The sequence below is a fragment of the Simochromis diagramma genome, unplaced genomic scaffold (assembly GCF_900408965.1).
Source record: "Simochromis diagramma unplaced genomic scaffold, fSimDia1.1 OVJJ01000026.1, whole genome shotgun sequence".
Taxonomy (NCBI): Eukaryota; Metazoa; Chordata; class Actinopteri; order Cichliformes; family Cichlidae; genus Simochromis; species Simochromis diagramma.
In genome coordinates, this window is record NW_024386985.1 from 2,790,109 (window position 1) to 2,809,042 (window position 18,934).

The 18,934-nt window shown below is 40.6% G+C and overlaps 1 protein-coding gene across 7 annotated transcripts in view; it reads left to right on the plus strand.

The window, feature by feature from the left end:
* Positions 1 to 18,869, plus strand: part of evi5b (ecotropic viral integration site 5b) — a 46,027-nt gene extending 27,158 nt beyond the window's left edge. For 6 of the 7 annotated variants that reach the window (XM_040040446.1, XM_040040444.1, XM_040040447.1 and 3 more), the window contains 2 exons: positions 12,592 to 12,687; positions 16,991 to 18,869. In XM_040040446.1, coding sequence (XP_039896380.1) covers positions 12,592 to 12,687; positions 16,991 to 17,266 — 372 coding nt within the window. In that variant the 3' untranslated portion in view covers positions 17,267 to 18,869. Of the gene's footprint in view, positions 1 to 12,591; positions 12,688 to 13,474; positions 13,485 to 16,990 lie in introns of all 7 variants that reach the window. The other variant, XM_040040450.1, reaches the window with a different exon arrangement.
* Positions 18,870 to 18,934: the final 65 nt, after the last annotated feature.

Here is an 18,934-nt window from a genome sequence, read left to right on the forward strand (position 1 = left end):
TAAGGTTTGAATAAGGTTAAAGTCTTCTGTCATTTTTGGGACAGATTTTGGGGGATTTTTCAATCCACTTATTTGGAAGCTGGCTGTGGGAGCCACCAGTATAATATCTATTTTCCTGTTTTCTCTGTGTGGCTGCACTGAACCCACACACAGAGATAAGTCACAAACACCTTCATAGAACACTTCTGACGTCTTCGGTTATAGAAACTGGGGGATGTCCAGTGATGCCTTGCACTGAAACACTTGAAGCAACTCTGCGGATGCTCAACTTTGTGCTTTTCTTTTTTTATTCCTGTTGCGTGCACCTGGAATTGCTCAGGAGTTTCTCCAGTTTAGCAGGACATACAGCCCTACAAGAAGAAGGCCCTTCTGTCACATCTGCTTTGCATAACCACCCACTGCAGTTTTCCAGATCTTTTTGAAATTTCCCATGCTTTTGAACGTAACACCAGACTTTTTCACACGCACTACAATCGATATCCCTCTCTTTAAATATCAGTGAGCTGGTGACATTATCAAGCCGCTTCTTCAAAATTTGTCAGCTGAAAGTTTTAAATGTTTTCAGTAGGACTGGCCGATATGACCCAAAATTCATATCTCGATATTTTTTTAGCTGGATGGCGATATACGATATATATCTTGATATATTTTTTTTAAAGACATAAGGCAAGAACAAAAAGAGTTCTTAGTCAAAGCTGTGTCCCAGATGTCACACAGGCACTTTTATTAACATACAGCGTAGATGTACATGAAGAAATTACTCAAAAATAAATTATCAGCATTTATTAAATAATAATGCTCCATAAATAAAAGAAAACAATGTTGTTTTTGTGCATAACAAAAAGCTCACAATTGTACCGTCAAAATGTAAACTAAAAGACGCTGAGCATAATAACAAAGACAGTCAGATTTCACAGCTGCTCTATTCCCAACTTCTACTGCGTGACTGACAGCCTGGAGTTTGAAACCCGCTTCGTAACCGTGTCTCTTACAGGTGCCAATTTGTGGTCCTTATATACACACAATACGGTAATATTACGTTCAAGCACAGTACGTATCACTCCGAGAGGCTCCAGACTACGGTAGCCGTAATGATGCGACAAGCCATCAAGCGGTGCAGCTCTATAGCTTACCAAAATCGTACTAAAACGTTTTTTTTGACAGATTGCTGAGCACCGTGTACAACATAAAATCGGTTCGCGGTCATCAAGCACAACCAGAATTCATACATAAGGCGCACTGTCCATTTATGAGAAAATGAAAGGATTTTAGGCCATGCTAGGCCATGGCGTTAGCACGGTTAGCTCGCTAACACGTTGACGCCGTCCAGCCCCACGCACGGGGCGATCCGCAGTAACTTGTTAACGGAAACTTGCCGGTCCATCTTGTCATTGCCTGCAGGCAATGCTATGGGGGAGGGGAAGTTGTGTTCAGTGAAGGAGAGGCGAGGCTGAGTAACGTTGCGGAGAGACAAAAGTGGACGAAAGAGAGACAAACTTGCGGCTCCACAAGTATAATTATAACGTAACATATACTATATCGATATAAACAATATTGTCACATCTTATATCTCGTATGAAAATATATCGATTTTTTTTTTTTTTTAAAAAACCTCGATATATCGCGCAGTCCTAGTTTTCAGTTTTAAGTGCTTCTCAAGTAGTTCTTCTTTTTTGTAAGCACCGGAGTGTGGGCACATGAGTGTGGCATGTTTGCACCTTGCACAGTGTATACACAGTAGAGGAATAGCATGAGCCCCGTGTTAGCAGGAGTAGCTTTACTGCTCCTCATCTGTATCAACACAAGCTACAGTCATGTACAGATTACCTGTGTACAGTCAGTGGCCCCTCGCTATAACGCGGTTCACCTTTCGTGGCCTGGCTGTTTCGTGCATTTCTTGGTGTGCAATTTTGCATGTTTTTTGGTTGTTGTTGTTTGTTTGTTTTTACAGCGCATTGTGTTCTGCATCCTGTACGGCTGCAGACAATTGTCAATCAATCTCGTGCTGTGTCTCCTGTACAGTACAGAATGCATTCATCTTGTCAAATTTACAGAAATGTTCGATCGCTAGCAGTGTGGCTCTGCAGTGCTGTACTGTTTGTAAGTTTTCTCCCCAACAAACACAACAATGTCGACGAAACGTTGTGCACCATCAAAAGCAACCGCGGGTGCCTTTGGTTTCATTCTATAACACTGGACTTTTCTTCGAAGGTTTGAACTTCGAGAGTGTTCAAACAACAGAGAAACGTGTGAAAATGTTCATGTCTGTCTGAGAAAAGTGTATAAAGTGGTGTAGTGAGGGGTTTTACAGCCTTAAAACATCTATAATTATTGTAAAAAATAAAGTTCGCTACTTCGCAGATTTCACCTATCGTGGGTTATTTTTAGAATGTAACTCCCGCGATAAACGAGGGACCACTGTAGTTACACGCATAAAACAGATCAATGCTTTTCCATCCCACTGTGTCAAATACCATAGTTTTGTCAGCTTGTCCCTTGGTTTCACATTTATGCACAAAGGCGTGCTTTGGGACAAGTGGCTTGATGCAAAAAACACAAAGTTCAGGGTGTTGGAGGGGTGGCAGGAACAGGTTTATCAGTCAGGAAACGGTGGTCAGGGTCTCCTTAGGATGTTTGTATGATCTACTTGGTTTCACTTTGACTTGCCGGTTAGGTTTAGGCACTAAAAACTGTGGGTTGGGGTGAGGGAAGAATTATTTTTCATTTAACAATGAAAATTTCTAGTTTCATTGTTGATGATGATGATAAAAAATGATGAGTTGGAAGTGACAGTTGCCCTCTCTTACTTTTTTATCTTATCTTACTTTTGAACTGATGCGTCATGCACCTCTGCCAAAGTAATACTTGTATGTAACCTGAAGAAACAAAAGCTATGAGCATGACCATTTACTTGGGCTCGCATGACTTCAAGCTATCAGGCATCCTGTGGGGTTGAAATGATTCTTAATAAAATGCTTGAAGCTATAAATAATATGGCAGGTTGGAATAGTTGTGCAGCTCGGTGGTTAGCATTGTTGCCGCACAGCAGGAAGGTCCTGAGTTCAATTCCACCATCAGGCTGGCGTCTTTCTGTGTGGAGTTTGCATGTTCTCCCTGTGTTTGCGTGGGTTCCCTCCGGGTACTCCGGCTTCCTCCCACCGTCCAAAGGCACACAGCTTGTGATTAACCCTTTAAGACCTACCATAGAACCAAGTCCGCCAGAGCTTATATTATATTTTTACATGCTGTAGTGCCATTTTTGGGAGCATTTCAAGTTGCTATACATCAATACAACCATTATAGCCCAAATGTTAATAATATGTATGCATTAAGTGCATAGTAACCACATAAATTGCAAAAAAGTGCAATAAACTACAAAAAAATTAAAAACTTTTTTGTTTTTTTTAACATATATTTCTAGTTAGAGAAATTTAAGAGGCTTATCCCTCAAAACTGTAAATACAAAAAAGTTGCACAAAATAGTTTCCCACCACAGGAAATTTATTTTGAGTGTCTTCATAGTTTTATTTTTGAAATACACCAATTTTTATATACTGCAGGAAAAACGAAAATAAATATTATAGTGCAAATTTGCAAAAAAGCAACATATGCATCAAAATAAACTATTTCCAGCAGTGCAATATTAGTCCTAAGCATCCCAGAAACGACACAGAAAGTCATAAAGTCAAAGATAACTTTTAAAAACACCAGCATAGGCTCATGAGGCCCTGATGGTAAAAAACTACATTTCCGCAAAATGACGTCACTTCCGGTTTCGGGCAGGTAATGGCGGACATACGAAAGTTCGCGCTGACGTCTATTCCAACGTAGGAAATGTTATGAACAGCTGATCGGATCAGCAAAGCGTGTTTCTGGAATATTATGTTTTTGTTGCTGCAAGTGCTTTTTATGCAGTTTTTGCAAAGCTATATGTGGAAGGAAACCGTGACCTAGGACAAGCTGATGGCATAAGATGTAAGTACAACTCGTCCGGTTTCATATGCAAAAAAAAATTATTGCGCTAGCTTACGTGGTTGCAGTGCTACCGGGATTTTAAAATAGTTACGCAAAACAGAGCGTGCCCACTCCGACCGGCTTTAAAGGGTTAATCCAAATTGCACATAGGTGTGAATGCGCGAGTGAATGTGTGTCTGTCGCTGTGTGTTGGCCCTGCGACAGACTGGCAACCTGTCCATGGTGTACCGTGCCTCTCGCCCTATGACAGCTGGGATAGGCTCCAGCACTCCCCGGCGACCCTGATAAGGATAAGTGGATGGATGGATGGATGGAATAGTTGTTTTCTACCCTTGGTCAATTATTTGATGTTGCAGCTGGTGATTTATGCTCATTTTAATTCTCAAAAACTGCAATCTCTCCTTGCAGCTTTGCAGTTACACAAAACAGACGTTTACTGTGTAGTGTTTTGTGCTTTCTTGGGTTTCCAAATGTAGTTCTTGCTACTACTACTACTGGTACTACTAGTAAGAAGCCATGGTGTTGTAATAGATGCAATGTGGAGTTTAGCATCGTCATCTGGATAGGAGCATGTTTTACTCCAAAACCTGATAGTGCCTTTCCAGGTGCACGAGCTGTCAATTACATAAGCATCATCATAGATGATAACAATCCAGATGGTCCATCTTCTCTTTAGTCTGGAGGACACAGTGTCCAGCTTTTCCAAAAGCCATAGAACAGTTTTCTTTTTTGCCTCAGCTCATTTTAAATGATCTTTAGCCCAGAGAGGACAAAATCATTCCTGGATTATATTCACGTGTGGCTTCTTCTTTCCCTGATAGAGATTTAACCTGTATATGTTGGTGGCACTGACACAATTGAGTTCACAGATGGAGATTTCTGAAGGCATTCCTGAGTGCATGCAGGAATTTCCCTGACAGAAAATTATACTTGTTTTTAATATTCTTCAGATTTCTTCAAATTCTCTGAATCCGTTGATGATAGGGGTGGGCGATAGAAACGATATACGATAGAAACTATATAAATTTGGCCAACGATAGAGATTTTGACTATACCGCTCTATTGCGATAGCGCATGTTGATGATGTCATCAAGCTGCGCCTGTTTTGGTCGAAAGCGGCTACAACCATTATCATCTGCAAATTATTCCGGGCGACAGTCGTAGCAAAGAGATGAAGCACTTTTGAAATATGGGGAAAGCCAAAAACTGCGCTTCCTCCACTTCCGTAACATTGATTCATTAGTGTTGAATTCTCTCGCAGCTGCTCTATTCCCATGTTGTTGCAGTATATTAATAACTAACCTTGTATTGTGGATGAATAATCTCAGTTGTTCTCCTGACTGAAGTTTGGCCCGTGTATAGCATCCTGCTATGCGATTGCATTTGTCCCTGACCACCAGAATCCCTCACGTTAACTTTTATCAAGTGGAAAAAAAGTTGGCGTTCATCCTCCAGCTTCACTGTGCTAATGTTATGCTAACATAGCTGTGTCGCTAGCAATCACGTAGCACAACATTGTATACCAGGTAGTCCAACTTCAGTAACCCTGCAAACGCCACTGCTGTTTTTTGTTTGGGTTTTTTGGCTCCTACACATGCAGCATGTTCAAATTCCCCCTCTAAATTTTCAAGGTCAGGGCATCAAAAGGGCAAACTTGTATAAGAAGGTATTGGTGCACAGTGAGCAATATGACATTCTTCGTAATTCGTACTTAATGTGCAAACATTTGTGGCAGACAGTGATTAATTTAGTGTCGGGTAAATGACGAGGGTGTTACAGGAACTGTGGTAAATGCAAATGCAGCTCCCAGTGCTCTGATTGTCTACTTTTTTTCTTTTTTTTAGTCATATGGTGATTTGCTCTTTGTGCTCTAACAATTTTCCTAAATTTAGATTAAAAAGACTTTCAAAACGCCAGTAAAGTTCTATGTTTGGATTGTTTCATTTGTGCTAAAATGTTATCTCAACTTTTCTTTAATCCATGAAATATATTTGTCGTGCTTTTGGAATAGAGCTCTCAGTTATTTTGATCTATCTAAAACCTGTTACAAAAGTTGCTCGGTTTATCCAGATATTGTTTTACATGTATCTAATGGTTTGAGATGAGGTGGCAGATAGTTTACTTATAATTCTTCCTTTTAAACTGGTTGCACGTCAGTGAAGCAATGCAGCAAGGCTCTTATGTCACATAAACCTCACTGCAGCTATTGTGAAGTTATTTTTATGTTGTACCCTTTTGCCCAGTTTTCTTTAGAAGTTTCCTTTAACTGTTGTTTCTTGAACGACATTTCAGATGATGGAAATTGAATTCTGAAAGCACTTTGTGTTTTTTGTTTTTTTTTACTTTCCTGTGCGTAATAGGCACATCTTCATTTTCAGTTTCTCAGTCAGGTGACTGTTTCTATTGACTTTTCACTTGGTTTAACTAAAAGGTTTCTCAGACTTTTGCACACACTGGAACTACTGTCAGGGCTTTAGAGTGCGACCCAATTTCTCAATGGTGTGACAAAACAAATAAATCCTAGGCCACACCGGCGCAACGGAAAAAGGTCTCCGCAACTCTGAAATTCTCTGTGTAGCCAACAGCACACGACATTATGCCAATATCGAGGCCTTAACTGATCATGAAGGTGCTGCTTAGAGTAGCTGTTCGATTGACTTGTGTGTCACACGCGTGTCTCTGCACAGACGCGCAGGAAGGGGAAATGACATAGGGAATTCCCACAATAATCCAATAGCACACGGCGCATTCCGCCAATGTGCCAATGTTCCGCCAAAAAAATCCTAGATCGCACCGGTGTGACCAGCTGTTCATGTAAAAGAAACAAAAAAAAAAAGTCTCTGCAATTCTGAAAGTCTCCATGTGGTCAACAATAGACACACATTATGCCCATATTGTGGTCTAAACCAATTAGAGATAGTCAAGGGCCCAAGGTAAGATGTTCAGATACTGAGATGTTCAGTTCAAAGCCTTTAAGGCACTTTTAATTTTGACTTTCTTTGTACATATATCGTAAGATATTTTACCTTTAAATTTCAGCTCAGTGAAGCACGTTAAGCACAAGAACTTTTTCAGCACCGTATTTTTCAGACTATAGGGCACACTTAAAATCCTTTAAAATCCTCAAAAGTGCGCCTTATGTATGAATTCTGGTTTTGCTTACTGACCGCGAACTGATTTTATGTTGTACGCGGCGCTTAAAAAATCTGTCAAAATGTTTTAGTACGACTTTGGTAAGCTATGAAGCCACACTGCTTGATGGATTGTTGGACATTATGGCTACCGTAGTCAGGAGCCTCGCAGAGTAACACATACTGTGCTTCAACATAGGGCTGCTCAATTAATCGAATTTTAATCTCGATTACGATCTGGGCTTTTAACGATCATGAAAAATGACTGAACCGATTATTAGCCCCTCCCTCGTGCTTTACTCTCGTGCTGCTCCGTGTGGCAAATCGAGCGCACCTCTCTGCATTTCGAACACGTGTCACAACAATTAGCAGCGGTCCCCAACCTTTTTTACGCCACGGACCGGTTTATGCCCGGCAATATTTTCATGGACCGGCCTTTAAAGTGTCGCGGATAAATACAACAAAATAAAACTAGTACTGGTACCAAAAAAAAAGATTTATTCATAACACACGTGAAAAGACCAAGGAAAACCGCGTAAACGATAAAAACGATAACAAAATAACACTGAAAACCGATAAAAACCCTGAAAACTATACATTTCACACCTGAGCCTCAACTCTCGCGGCCCGGTACCAATCGACTCACGGACCGGTACCGGTCCGAGGCCCGGGGGTTGGGGACCGATGATTAAGAGGACCCGAGGGAAGCTCGGAAAGCTAAGCAGAAGTTATTTGGAGAGGAGAGTGACTGCTGTTGGTTGAAAAGAGAGGTAAAAAAAACCTTCAGTGGTGTGGAAACATTATGGGTTCGCGGAGTCAGACGTGGATCAAGCAGACATAGTGTGTAAACTTTGCTACAGTGTTGTAGCTGCACCACAGAGCAACACTGCAAAGTTCACTAAACATAGATGTTTACATTTTTCATTTATTTTTTATATTGCAAACATTTGCACTGTTATCAGTATTTGCACACTATTTTATATTATTTCTTGACAATCTTTAAAGTCATTATTCAATACATTGTTATTGTTAAATAAATATCGTCAAATAATCGAGATCTCGATTTCAGTGAAAATAATCGTGATTATCATTTTTGCCATAATCAAGCAGCCCTACTTCAACATAATACTACCATATTGTGTATACAGACCCCAAAATGGCAACTGTTAAGAGACATGCTTATGAAGCAGATTTCAATCTCTATCAGTCAGCAGTAGAACACGGGAATAGAGCAGCTGCGAGAGAATTCAACATTAATGAATCAATTGTACAGAAGTGGAGGAAGCAAGAAGAATTAGTTGAGTAAAGCGTGACTTATCTGACTATTTGGTTTCGCTAAATGTGCCTTATGGCCCAAAAAATATGGTAACTTATCTTTGTTGTAGAAATGTGCTGCAAATAAAGAACTTTGTGTTGACAAGAAGCAAATACTAATGCATTAAGACTGGGCGATATATCCAGTTTTTAAATATATTGATATACTTTTATACAAGATATAAGCTATGACAATATCATTTATATCGATATAGTCTATGTTGCGTTATACTTATATGTGTGGAGCTGCAAGTTTGCCTCTCTTTCATCCACTTTTGTCTCTACGCTTACGTTCCAATACTGCGCATGCGTGAAGCACAAGAAGATTCAGCCTGCCTCATTTCTGTCTGCCGTTTATTTACTTTCCGGTTCGTTGAAACGTCGCGGCAAAAGGTCGAGGAAAAGCACCAAGTTTTTTAAATGGACTAACAATGAGGTGGAGTTGTTGCTGCGAGTAACACGAAAGTACAACGTTACAAAAGCGAGTGAGAATTAAAGAATTTGAAGAAAAGCTATCTGGAGCATGTACAAACTGATATTAACCTTTAATAGGGCTGTCAAAATTGAGAGCAAACAAAACAACTGCTGTTTAATGCCCTCCGCTATCTTAGTTTAATTGGTCACATGACTGCATCACATGACTAAAATGCGTCATCGTTTTAGAAAGTCTGCGTTTTCTCTGTCCACACTGCGACGCAAACGCACTGTCTTCAAATGTATTTGTTTTCGAGAGCGTTTTCAAAACACCGTCTCAGTGTGGACGGGAGGCCAAAATGGAGAGGAAAACAATGTGGTTTCAAACGAAAACGCTTTAGTGTGGACGTAGCCTAACAATCAGTGGAGGACTTGTGTTACTTGGGATTAAACAGTCATGTGAAAAAGAGTTTTCCCAGTTCTGCATACAGCCGTGTGTAAAAAGAAAAATACACGCTTACTAGTTCCACTAGTAGCAAATCAATCAATCAATCAAATGTGCTTGATGCACAACTGAGAGAGATTGAAGTACTCAGCATCTGTGACTCTACAGAACTCGGTGAACATGTTAAATATAAAAAATAATGACAGTATGATTAGAATAAGACTGGACAACAGGACAAAGCCTCTTCTCTCTTAAAAGAATGTGGCAGCACAGCAGACTTGGAGATGTTTGGCCAAATTGCACAGCAACATTTTTGCAATAACCAGACACGGCATATCGGCACAAACACCTCGTACCAACTGTCAGCACGGCGGTGGAGGGGTGACGATTCTGGCTTGTTTTGCAGCCACGCCTGGGGACCAACCATGTGAGTTCCTTTGTATACCAAAGTATTTCAGAGTCAAATTTGAGGCCATCTGTCCACCAGCTAAAGCTTAGATCATGAAACAGGACAGTGATCCCAAGCACAGCACAGCTTGATTTTCAACGCATAACATAAGCAGAGACAACCAGAGCTGTAGAGTCTCACGTTTTGTCTGAACTCCTTCCTACAGTGGAGTCACTCTCACCACAAAATGTTTCTGTGAAGTGCTGCAAGGACTGCTTTTCACTCACTTGGCCGTCGACCTTGTGGTGATACTTAAATAGACTACCAAAAGAAAGATCTTCTGGATTTGCAGATATGTGGGTAGATGAAAAGTTTAGTGTTGTCACGTTAACTGGCAATCACGCATGCAGCGTGAGTAATACTGAAGCACTGTAACAAATAATTTTCTACACTGAGTGAATTAGTCAGTTAATGCATTTCTCTGGTTCTGTTTGATGATTATACTTCCTATGTTTTATGGATTTATGGTAAATATAATTTCCTTTCAGTGTCAAATTGGAAACTTTGGTTATCCGATGAGTCCTGATGGAAACTGTTGTGACTTAGTGCTTTTTAAATAACCTCTGTATTCATGAGTTTTAGGGTGTTTTTGATCATCTTAGCTGGAGGGCCATGCTATTTATAAGTTTGACACCTACAAAAAACCTCCCCCTCTTCCCCTTCAGAAGCAGAGTGTGGTCTGAGGTTTGGTTACTAAGTGATGGAGCAAAAACACGCAACACCAAAAATTTTACTGCTGCCGCCCTCGTGCTTTCTTAATCTGCCTAATGAACTCTGCCTCAAATACGTTAGCAACGAGGGTCGCGCATTTTTAGACCTTTACCGCTTTCTTTTTTTAAATTGTGTCTAGAGTTCAAATTGCAGATTTTTTCGTTGTTTTGTTTTTTGTCAGTGCCACAGTATGAAATCACTGTGCCTTTTGGGCTTCTTGGTCTGTGGTTTGGTTACCGTCTCTATATACCCTGTGGGTAAAATTTTGGTTTGATTTAGAAGAAAAGGTAAAAAAGAGCAGAAGTTTCATAGCTTTGTCGTCAGAGATGGTGACACATGTTGGTGACAGTTTGCACCTCGGTTTTCGTACAAGAGGTCAGACTGGAATCAGATTAATGTTGCGACTCTTAGTACTTAGAGCTGTAGCAAATATCGATGTGGGACATTACTTTGAAGATCAAATGCTTGAGTATCAAGTCAGAAAATGCTGCAGAGATTTAACGAAGAGATGAACAATAATGATAATATACGGTGTTTCACTGAAAACACATTTCAGTGAAACCAAGATGTCTAGAAGGGTTTGTGTGTAGGACTCTTTCACTATCGCAACCATGGCGTCTGTTGTCTTTGGGCTTTAAAGGAAGTGGTTTTTCATCTTGAAGCAGCAACTCTGCCAAAGGTGACATGCATGGTTTATTTTGAGGTTTCTATGACATACTCAGAGATTTATACTAAAAGTTTTAGTGTGTTTAAAAAAAAAAAAAAAAAACCCTGACTTCTCAGATGTGTACTGCATACGTGTCACGCTAATGCTGGAAACAAATCTGTATGATGAGTATCATTGCAGTGGCCATATATTTATCCTAGTCACAGTTTTGTCTTATTTCAGCAGAAGGCTAAATTCTGTTAAACTTGATAGAGGAACAAAAAATATTTTAGCACTTAATTTTCACACATCTTTCATAGACGTCTTTGCAGATTCAAAATAACCTTTACGTCATTACCACAATGTTGGAGATGCGCGTAAAGCCGACTGAAACGTCGCATGCAATCGGCATTTCATGTGCACTTTTTTTATGAGCTGTGATTTTGCCCACTTGCCCAGGATGTGATGAAATGGGCGGATGATTAAAGGATGATCTCAGATTATCTGATGCTCAGTTCAGATCTGCCAGGAGACTGAACAAATTTAGTAGTGTACTTTTTAGAACGCAGAAAGCCCCTACACTGCACTATTTGAACTAAACAAAACCACAACACACTGGGACTTGAAGATACAATGGAAAGATGTTTCTGTGAGACGTTTGCTGTCCCTGGCCACAGCCTGACACCTGGCGATTCACACAGCTGAACACCAGGAAGTCTCTATTAACTGCCTGTCCTTGTCGTTGCAGTGTTTTGGAGCAGCAAAACCTCAAAAACAACAGGTTCTTGGAATAATCTCTCTTGTTTAGACCTCTCCATGTGGAAAAAAAAAAAAGGCCTATTGGGACCCGCCATATTGAACCCCACCTCACCACAGGAATCTAAAACCCTATCTGTATTTTGGGGTGTTGTTCAGGTGGTGAAGACTCGGTGTCACCGCTTTACCTCGACACCCCACCCCTTACCGAACGCGCGTCTTCCCTTTTTTTTGCCTCAGTGCTGCTGCCTGTGTTTTGAACTTATCTCAGTGTGGAACTGGCAGGTTCAGGGGTGTGATTGAGGTTTGAAATAGAATATGTGTTTGTCTCCAGTGCCTGCAGATGTCTTCACTTAGGAAGGTAAACATCGCATGGGCTGTTTAACTGTTAGAGGCAACAACCAGCCTCATCCCCAGGGCCCCAGGAGGAAATCAAGCACAAATGACACTGTTTTGTGTTTCACCAGACATCTGTCACCTTGTTCGCCCGCCATACATGCAGGGTACCGCGCGATGCCGCTTTTTTTTGCAGCGGGGCTCTCGAAGCTGCCGTTATTTCTCCTGCCTGTGCAGGAGTTTTCAACCATAAACAAGAAGACATAAGTGTAATTTCCACAGACCCTTTTTTATTTAAGTGTATGTATAATATGCCAGAAATCTAAAATATTTTGACCCTGTAGATGATTAACAGAATCCTTTTTTTCCAAAAGTTGTGGAACATGTTTGAAAGTTGTGTATTTTGTCCCAACAGAAAGAAGAAGGAAAGGTCCAAGGCCAGCTGAACCACACAGATTCGAGCCAGTACATCCGCGACCTCAAAGACCAGATAGCAGAGCTACAACATGAGGTGAGACTCCTAAAAACAAGCTACATGTTCACCTCCGTCACACTACCATTTTTTTGTTGTTGGTGTAAATGCTTTGATCGAAATTTCACAACAATCCCTCAGATATGGTTTTACTTTGACTTGAACAGATTAGTTGAAGTGTTAACTACACCCAGAGACTTCCTGTGTGGTGCTGAAGTTGCGAACCTCTTAGAGATGTATTCACAAACATGACTTACAGAGGTTTATATGGCAGAACATTGAGGCACGATGCAAAGATGGATGCACATTCAAATGATTGATATTTAAGAATGAGTAAAATGTCACATATGACGTCAGAAGTGACACATTCCCCACAGTCTTAGTCACCTTTATTCATTATTATTGGTCCTGTCAAGCTTGTTGACCTATGTCATGTGTTTGAGAAAAGGTGTTTTAAAGAGTGCTGTCTTAGTCGTTTCCCTTCCCTGCCAGTTGTCTTTGAGTTTTAGATTGCCCGACAATGATTCTTATTATTTTAAGCATGCACAATGAGCAAAACTGAAACTGGTTTAAGTCCCGTCATGCACCTCCTGCACAGTTTCAATTAACATCATACAGCTTGAAATTTTATGTGCAGCATCTCAGATGTTGATTAGATCACCGTTTCCTTTCACATGACAGCAACAGGAAGGCAGTGTGCCAAGTTTAGAGAGACCCAGGTAAATGTAGGGTTGTTCGGGTTTTGGGTTGTTGTTATTGTTTTTATGTACTGTGCTCTAAACTGGCCTCTGAATGCATCTCTTTCTACATGACTGTTGCATGGCAGGCCAACCCAGGTGAGTGTTTTCAGATGTTCTGTGTAACACCCCCAGCTTTTCAAGCCTGACCATGTGTTGATCTTTACCCAACCCCTCTTTGAGTCTGGTTAATTCATGGTGTAGGAGACCATCCCAAGTGCTTCAAGGTAAAGCTCAAGAAAGCGGCCGTGCACGGCTGTAAACTGGAGGTGGGGACGTTAACTGAAAATACACTGTTCAAAACAAATTTAAAATTAGTGCATATGTAGGCCCTTTTTGAACTTATAGCTGAAAGATAATCGGAGAAAATACAAACCCAATTCCAAAATAGTTGGGACTCTGCAAAAGTGTGAATAAAAACAGAATGCAGTGATTTGCAAATCTCAACTGAGACATGAAAATTATTAGCTGATTTTGAATTGGATGTAAGAGAAAAGTTGGGACAGGAGAAACAAAAGAATATCTTGGAACTAATTAGGTTAATTAAGGTCAGTAACGTGAATTAGTATAAAAAGAGCATCTTAGAGTGGCAAGGTTTATAAACGGAGTCTACAAATTCAGCAACAGTTTCAAAATAGCGTATGCTTTTGATTGCTTTAAATATCTCATCATCTAAAGTACGTAATGTCAGAGAGTCTAGAGAAATCTCTGTGTGCAGAAAAGGCCAAGAACTGGATGCTGTGATCTTTGATCCTCGGACAGCACTTCATTAAAAACAATAAAACGATTATTTTTGCGATTAGTCGACTAATCAGATCATGCATCCATTGGACGTAAAACGTACAGCTTATTGCACCAGAATGCATCTGCTCTTATATAACTATCATTAGCTTACAGCTCTAAGTGTTTTAAGGTATGTGCTAACTAAAAATAAAGATGATAGTTTATTAAATTTTAATGACATTTGCAGATTGTTTCAGTGGAGTTTAATAAACTCAGCAGTCTGCTCCTTGCTATCTAAACTGTAACGGGACACTGGAGTTTATTCTCGAGCATCTCACACTTCTGATAATCAGTTGTCTGCTTGACGTTTATTCAGCTGTGTAAAAACTATAACTTTATCTCAGCCAAACCGATTTACTCAGGAACAAATAAAATACTAAAAGAAATTTTTAAGTTATCTAAGTGATTTATATATCACGTTTAACCTGAGTAGCGAAAGATGGCGGTGGGTTTGAAAACGATTTGCTGGGAGTCCGGTGTTCTCACGGGCTCTAGTGAGCCTTGCCCCCAGCTAGCTATCGAGCTGGTGGGTAACAGACGTCTCCGAAAACGTCGGAGTGTTTTTGCAAATATGTGGTGTCTTGATAAACTGAGCAGATATTTGAGGTTTACACAGCTACATTCTCGCCTGAAAATATGTTAAACGTTTATTTTGTGACCCAGAAAGAATAATAAGAGTAATATTAAAACTAACTAGCTGCCACCATTGTTGGAAACTGAGCTGCGCTGCGCTATGAATTCTGGGACACAGCTTCTTCTTCTTCTTCGGGGTTTAACGGCAGCTGGCATCCTTGTACATGCAGTGCTGCCATCTTCTGTTTCAGTCCGTTATTACACTCTTAAATCCTACTACTTATTCCTGCGTCTTTTGGGATCTTACAAAGCTTCAAACGACGCTTTGACTATTAAATTAGTCGTCGACGATTTTAATAGTCGACGTAATCGTGACTAGTCGACTAATCGTGGCAGCCTTATTTCTAACTAACCTGGATAGCATTAGCTTATAACATCGCTCTCTATCATCTAAATATATTTCTGACTTTTAAAAAAAAAAGTGCAGCAATGCAAGTCTAAAAAATTTATGGATGAAAGCCAGATTGGCTATAGCCATCTTTTATATACAGTCAACGCAAAAAGTTCCTTACCAGGTATTTTGTTTTCCGAGAGAAAACAAATCCTCCAGTCTCAGACACTTTTCCTTTGCCTTGAAGCTCTGGAAGCACCTTAAACTGTTAACGTGGTTTAAGGTGCTTCCTGCTACCATGCAGTCTTAAATGGAACATAATTATATGACTCTTTGTCCCAAATCCATACTACACATTGACTTTAAGTGTTGAGATTATAAAGCACATTCGTGCACACATTCAATAAACTCATCAAAGATTGAAGCAAAGACAGCATATAGGCTTTGTGAATTGGACGGTGACATTTCTAAATCTCTATATAATTTTATATTGAGATGTGTGAATAAAAGCTTTTACTACAAATTTAAAAGAGACAACTTGTCTTCCTCCGTGTGAGTGCTGTAAAACTATTTATTTCATGTCTACTAATTATACAAACAGGACACTCACCAGTTGTATACTCTTGGTGTGTAGTATGGCTCTGATTTTATTGCGTTGTTCCCTTTTGTTTTTATTTTTGGTTGAACTGGTGCCTGCATGTTGAATTTGTAGAGGACATCTCATCTTATTTGTTTCAGTGTTTCTGGTAAAATGTCACCAGCTCCCACTGACAGTTTGTTCATATCACGTGTGTCAAGTTTTTGTTATCTCACTGAGTTGCTAGCAGTCACAGGTTGTCCAGGAAGCCGTGCAAGAGTCATATTTCTGTCGTTATTCATTTTAAACATTAGCGTCACAGCTTGGCTGCTTTTTATTTTTCTGTAGCAGCGCTACTTTGACACTAACAGAAAAAATGTGGATATAATTATGTTGTGAATTCAGCTGCATTAAAACATATCACTCTGTAGAATCAAAGGGAAAAATGATTCTGTAAACTTTCTGATAAGTCGCACTACTATTAAGTAAAACTGGCCACAGGAAACACATTTGTTGAAATTCAATCCGAAAACTGTCTTAAATTTCTCTTTATTAGTAAACAATGAACAGCGGACAGGACAGGAAGTGCTGAACTAGATATCCGCTCTCTATATTTCCTGCACCTGGCTAAAAGAAGGTTTGACCAAGACTTTCTTCCTCCCTCTTTCCTTCTGAGTACAATAACAGCAACCGAAAAAAAATAAATAAATTAGTGAGCTGTCTATACAACTATACCCATTTTAATCATTCACACTTAAACCTGCTTCAGAGACACAAGACAGTGAAGCAAAAATAGAGCTGGTCCACGACAATATTGGAGCAGAGGATCTCAGGGAGGTGATCTTTGTCTCTGTATGGCTGTCCTGTGCCAGGCCTTAGCACAGCACCTCAGGTCATATAGCATCTGTAACAAGCAGTTTGAGATTCCTTTAAGCCAGTTTTCTTCTGAGCGTGCTCACACATGTGACAATGTCAGGATATCCACCATCTCTGACATCCTGTAGAGCCCCCTGGTCACAAACCAGGTGTGTAGAGTCTGGAGCTTTTGGCTTACTGGGATAACTTGCATGTTTGCTGACCTAATTTTTTGAAACTTTGGCTATATTTAATGTGTGCATCCACCACTGTAACAGTGTATTTATGACAGAAAATAAGGGAAAGCATAATATGTTAGCTGTAATATTTTCAAGAGGTTTGGTGTTCATGCAGCTGCCTTCAGGCACAGAAGTCTGATCTGTAGGAGATTGTGTGGCTCCTGACTCTCACTGTTTGCTTTCACAGATTCGCTGCTTAAAAGGACAGAGGGGGCGCTTGGCCAATCAGCCCACTTTTGATGGGATCCATATTGTCAACCACTACAGGGCGGATGATGAGTCTTACCAGTCTTCGGACGACGATGGGGTCAAGGTCTCCCCCCTGCAGGTCCCCCAGCAGAGGAGCCGTATCAAACTACACCCCAAACTCGAGGACACCGACAGCGATGAGGAGGAGGAGGACGGAGAGGCCCTGCGGATCTCTGTTCCTCAGAGCAGCAGCCACAAGACCACCTCCGTGTGAGCGGCGCCCGCCGGCTGCTGAAGTGGAGACGGAGGCTGTCAGCACTAACTGTGGAAGAGAGGGTCATCCAGCAAACCATTTCAGAGGAGACTCCTGAACTTGAAGAATGAAATGCATCATCATCATTTGATATCCTGAGAATCACACGTGGATTTAGTTTTCTTTACCTTCCTTTTGCAGTTTTTTTCTTGTTGTTGTTTTGGGGGGGTTTTGTGAGTAAAGCCAGAAGCTCAGCCTGAACCTCAGTAGAGGCTCAAATCACGTGGAGCGTCTCAGACTCTACTGGGCCACAGAGACCTGACAAAGAGGAGGAGAAGGGAGATCTCAGTCTGTCACTCCTGACCGCTTCTTCTAGGTACAACACAGAAAAAGAGACTGTGCAATAAAAACGTTTTACTCTATATTACACACTTCATGTTTTTATATTTTAAAGCTTTTTATAAATGAACATCGGAAATGCATTGATGCCGTTACTACTAAGTGTCCATCATGCAGAGGCAGAGTTGTATGAGTGCTGTGCGTGCGCATGTATAAATATCTATATTTCTAATGTCTTGAAGAGCTTCATCAGAGCCTGGTATCAAACTCACTTGTATCAGCCAGCGATGACTCGATGACTTTCTTTGGCCTTAGCTCGTGCCGCATGCCTTTCAAGGTCAAAGTGACATTGCGTACATGTAGATATGTAAATGTGTATCATGTTGTTTGTTTCCCCCCACTTCCTTTTGAACTTGAAAATGCATATCTGGTGTTTAGAATATGCTGTACATTTGAGAGTAAAGGGACATATAATGTAGTTTAACACAAATAACAAATCCTGCTTTTGGGAGGAGGGAGGTGAATTCCTGGTAGAATAACTAGTCACCCCTCTTTAGATGCTTTTGAACTCTCCGTTCTTAAAGCAGCCAGCATGTTAATAAGTGCAGATGGGGACAGGTTTATTTCTTAGCTACTGTTGCTGTTTTACAAAGTTCTCTGAAAGCATCACGATCTCACTTTCACGATGAGGTAAAAGGCGAATCACTTCAGTGCATAATGCATCTACCGATGACTCAAAGCTGAATGATGCCTCTCATATGTTCTGAGTGTCACTAATTTGCACGGAATTGATGACAGTCTGAGAGAACTTTGGTCAGGAGATGAAGCCGAGATAAAGCAACACTTAACAACACAACATGGAAACTAATCAGGACCGGCAAAGTGTTACCAAAGCGAGGCCTATGTTCTGGATCTACAAGCCACTCCATTTCATGACCTGGATGTGTAAAAGTGAATTTCTCTGAATGTCTGAACACTAACTTCTGTATGAATCGAGGCAGCCGCAGTCTCCAGGAACCAGCAAAGATTCTGACTTTGAGCAGGTGATGATGATGTTAATGTCTCTTTGCTGATGGAATAGAAGAGGAACACCTAATGGCACTTTTTTTTGAGTCTGCAGTGCAGTATGGACACACTATGATGCAGTCAAGCACACTCTGCAAACTAAATGAGATTGTTATATATATATATGTATGTGCGTGCGTGTGTGTGTGTGTGTGTGTGTGTGTGTGTGTGAGAGAGAGTGAGCGAAAGGGATGAATTCACAATAAAATTGTTTGATAAACTCCTGGCCTGGTCTGTCTTGTAATGGTGGCTGCAAACCTCTAACCAGAGTCTCCTCGTGCAGGC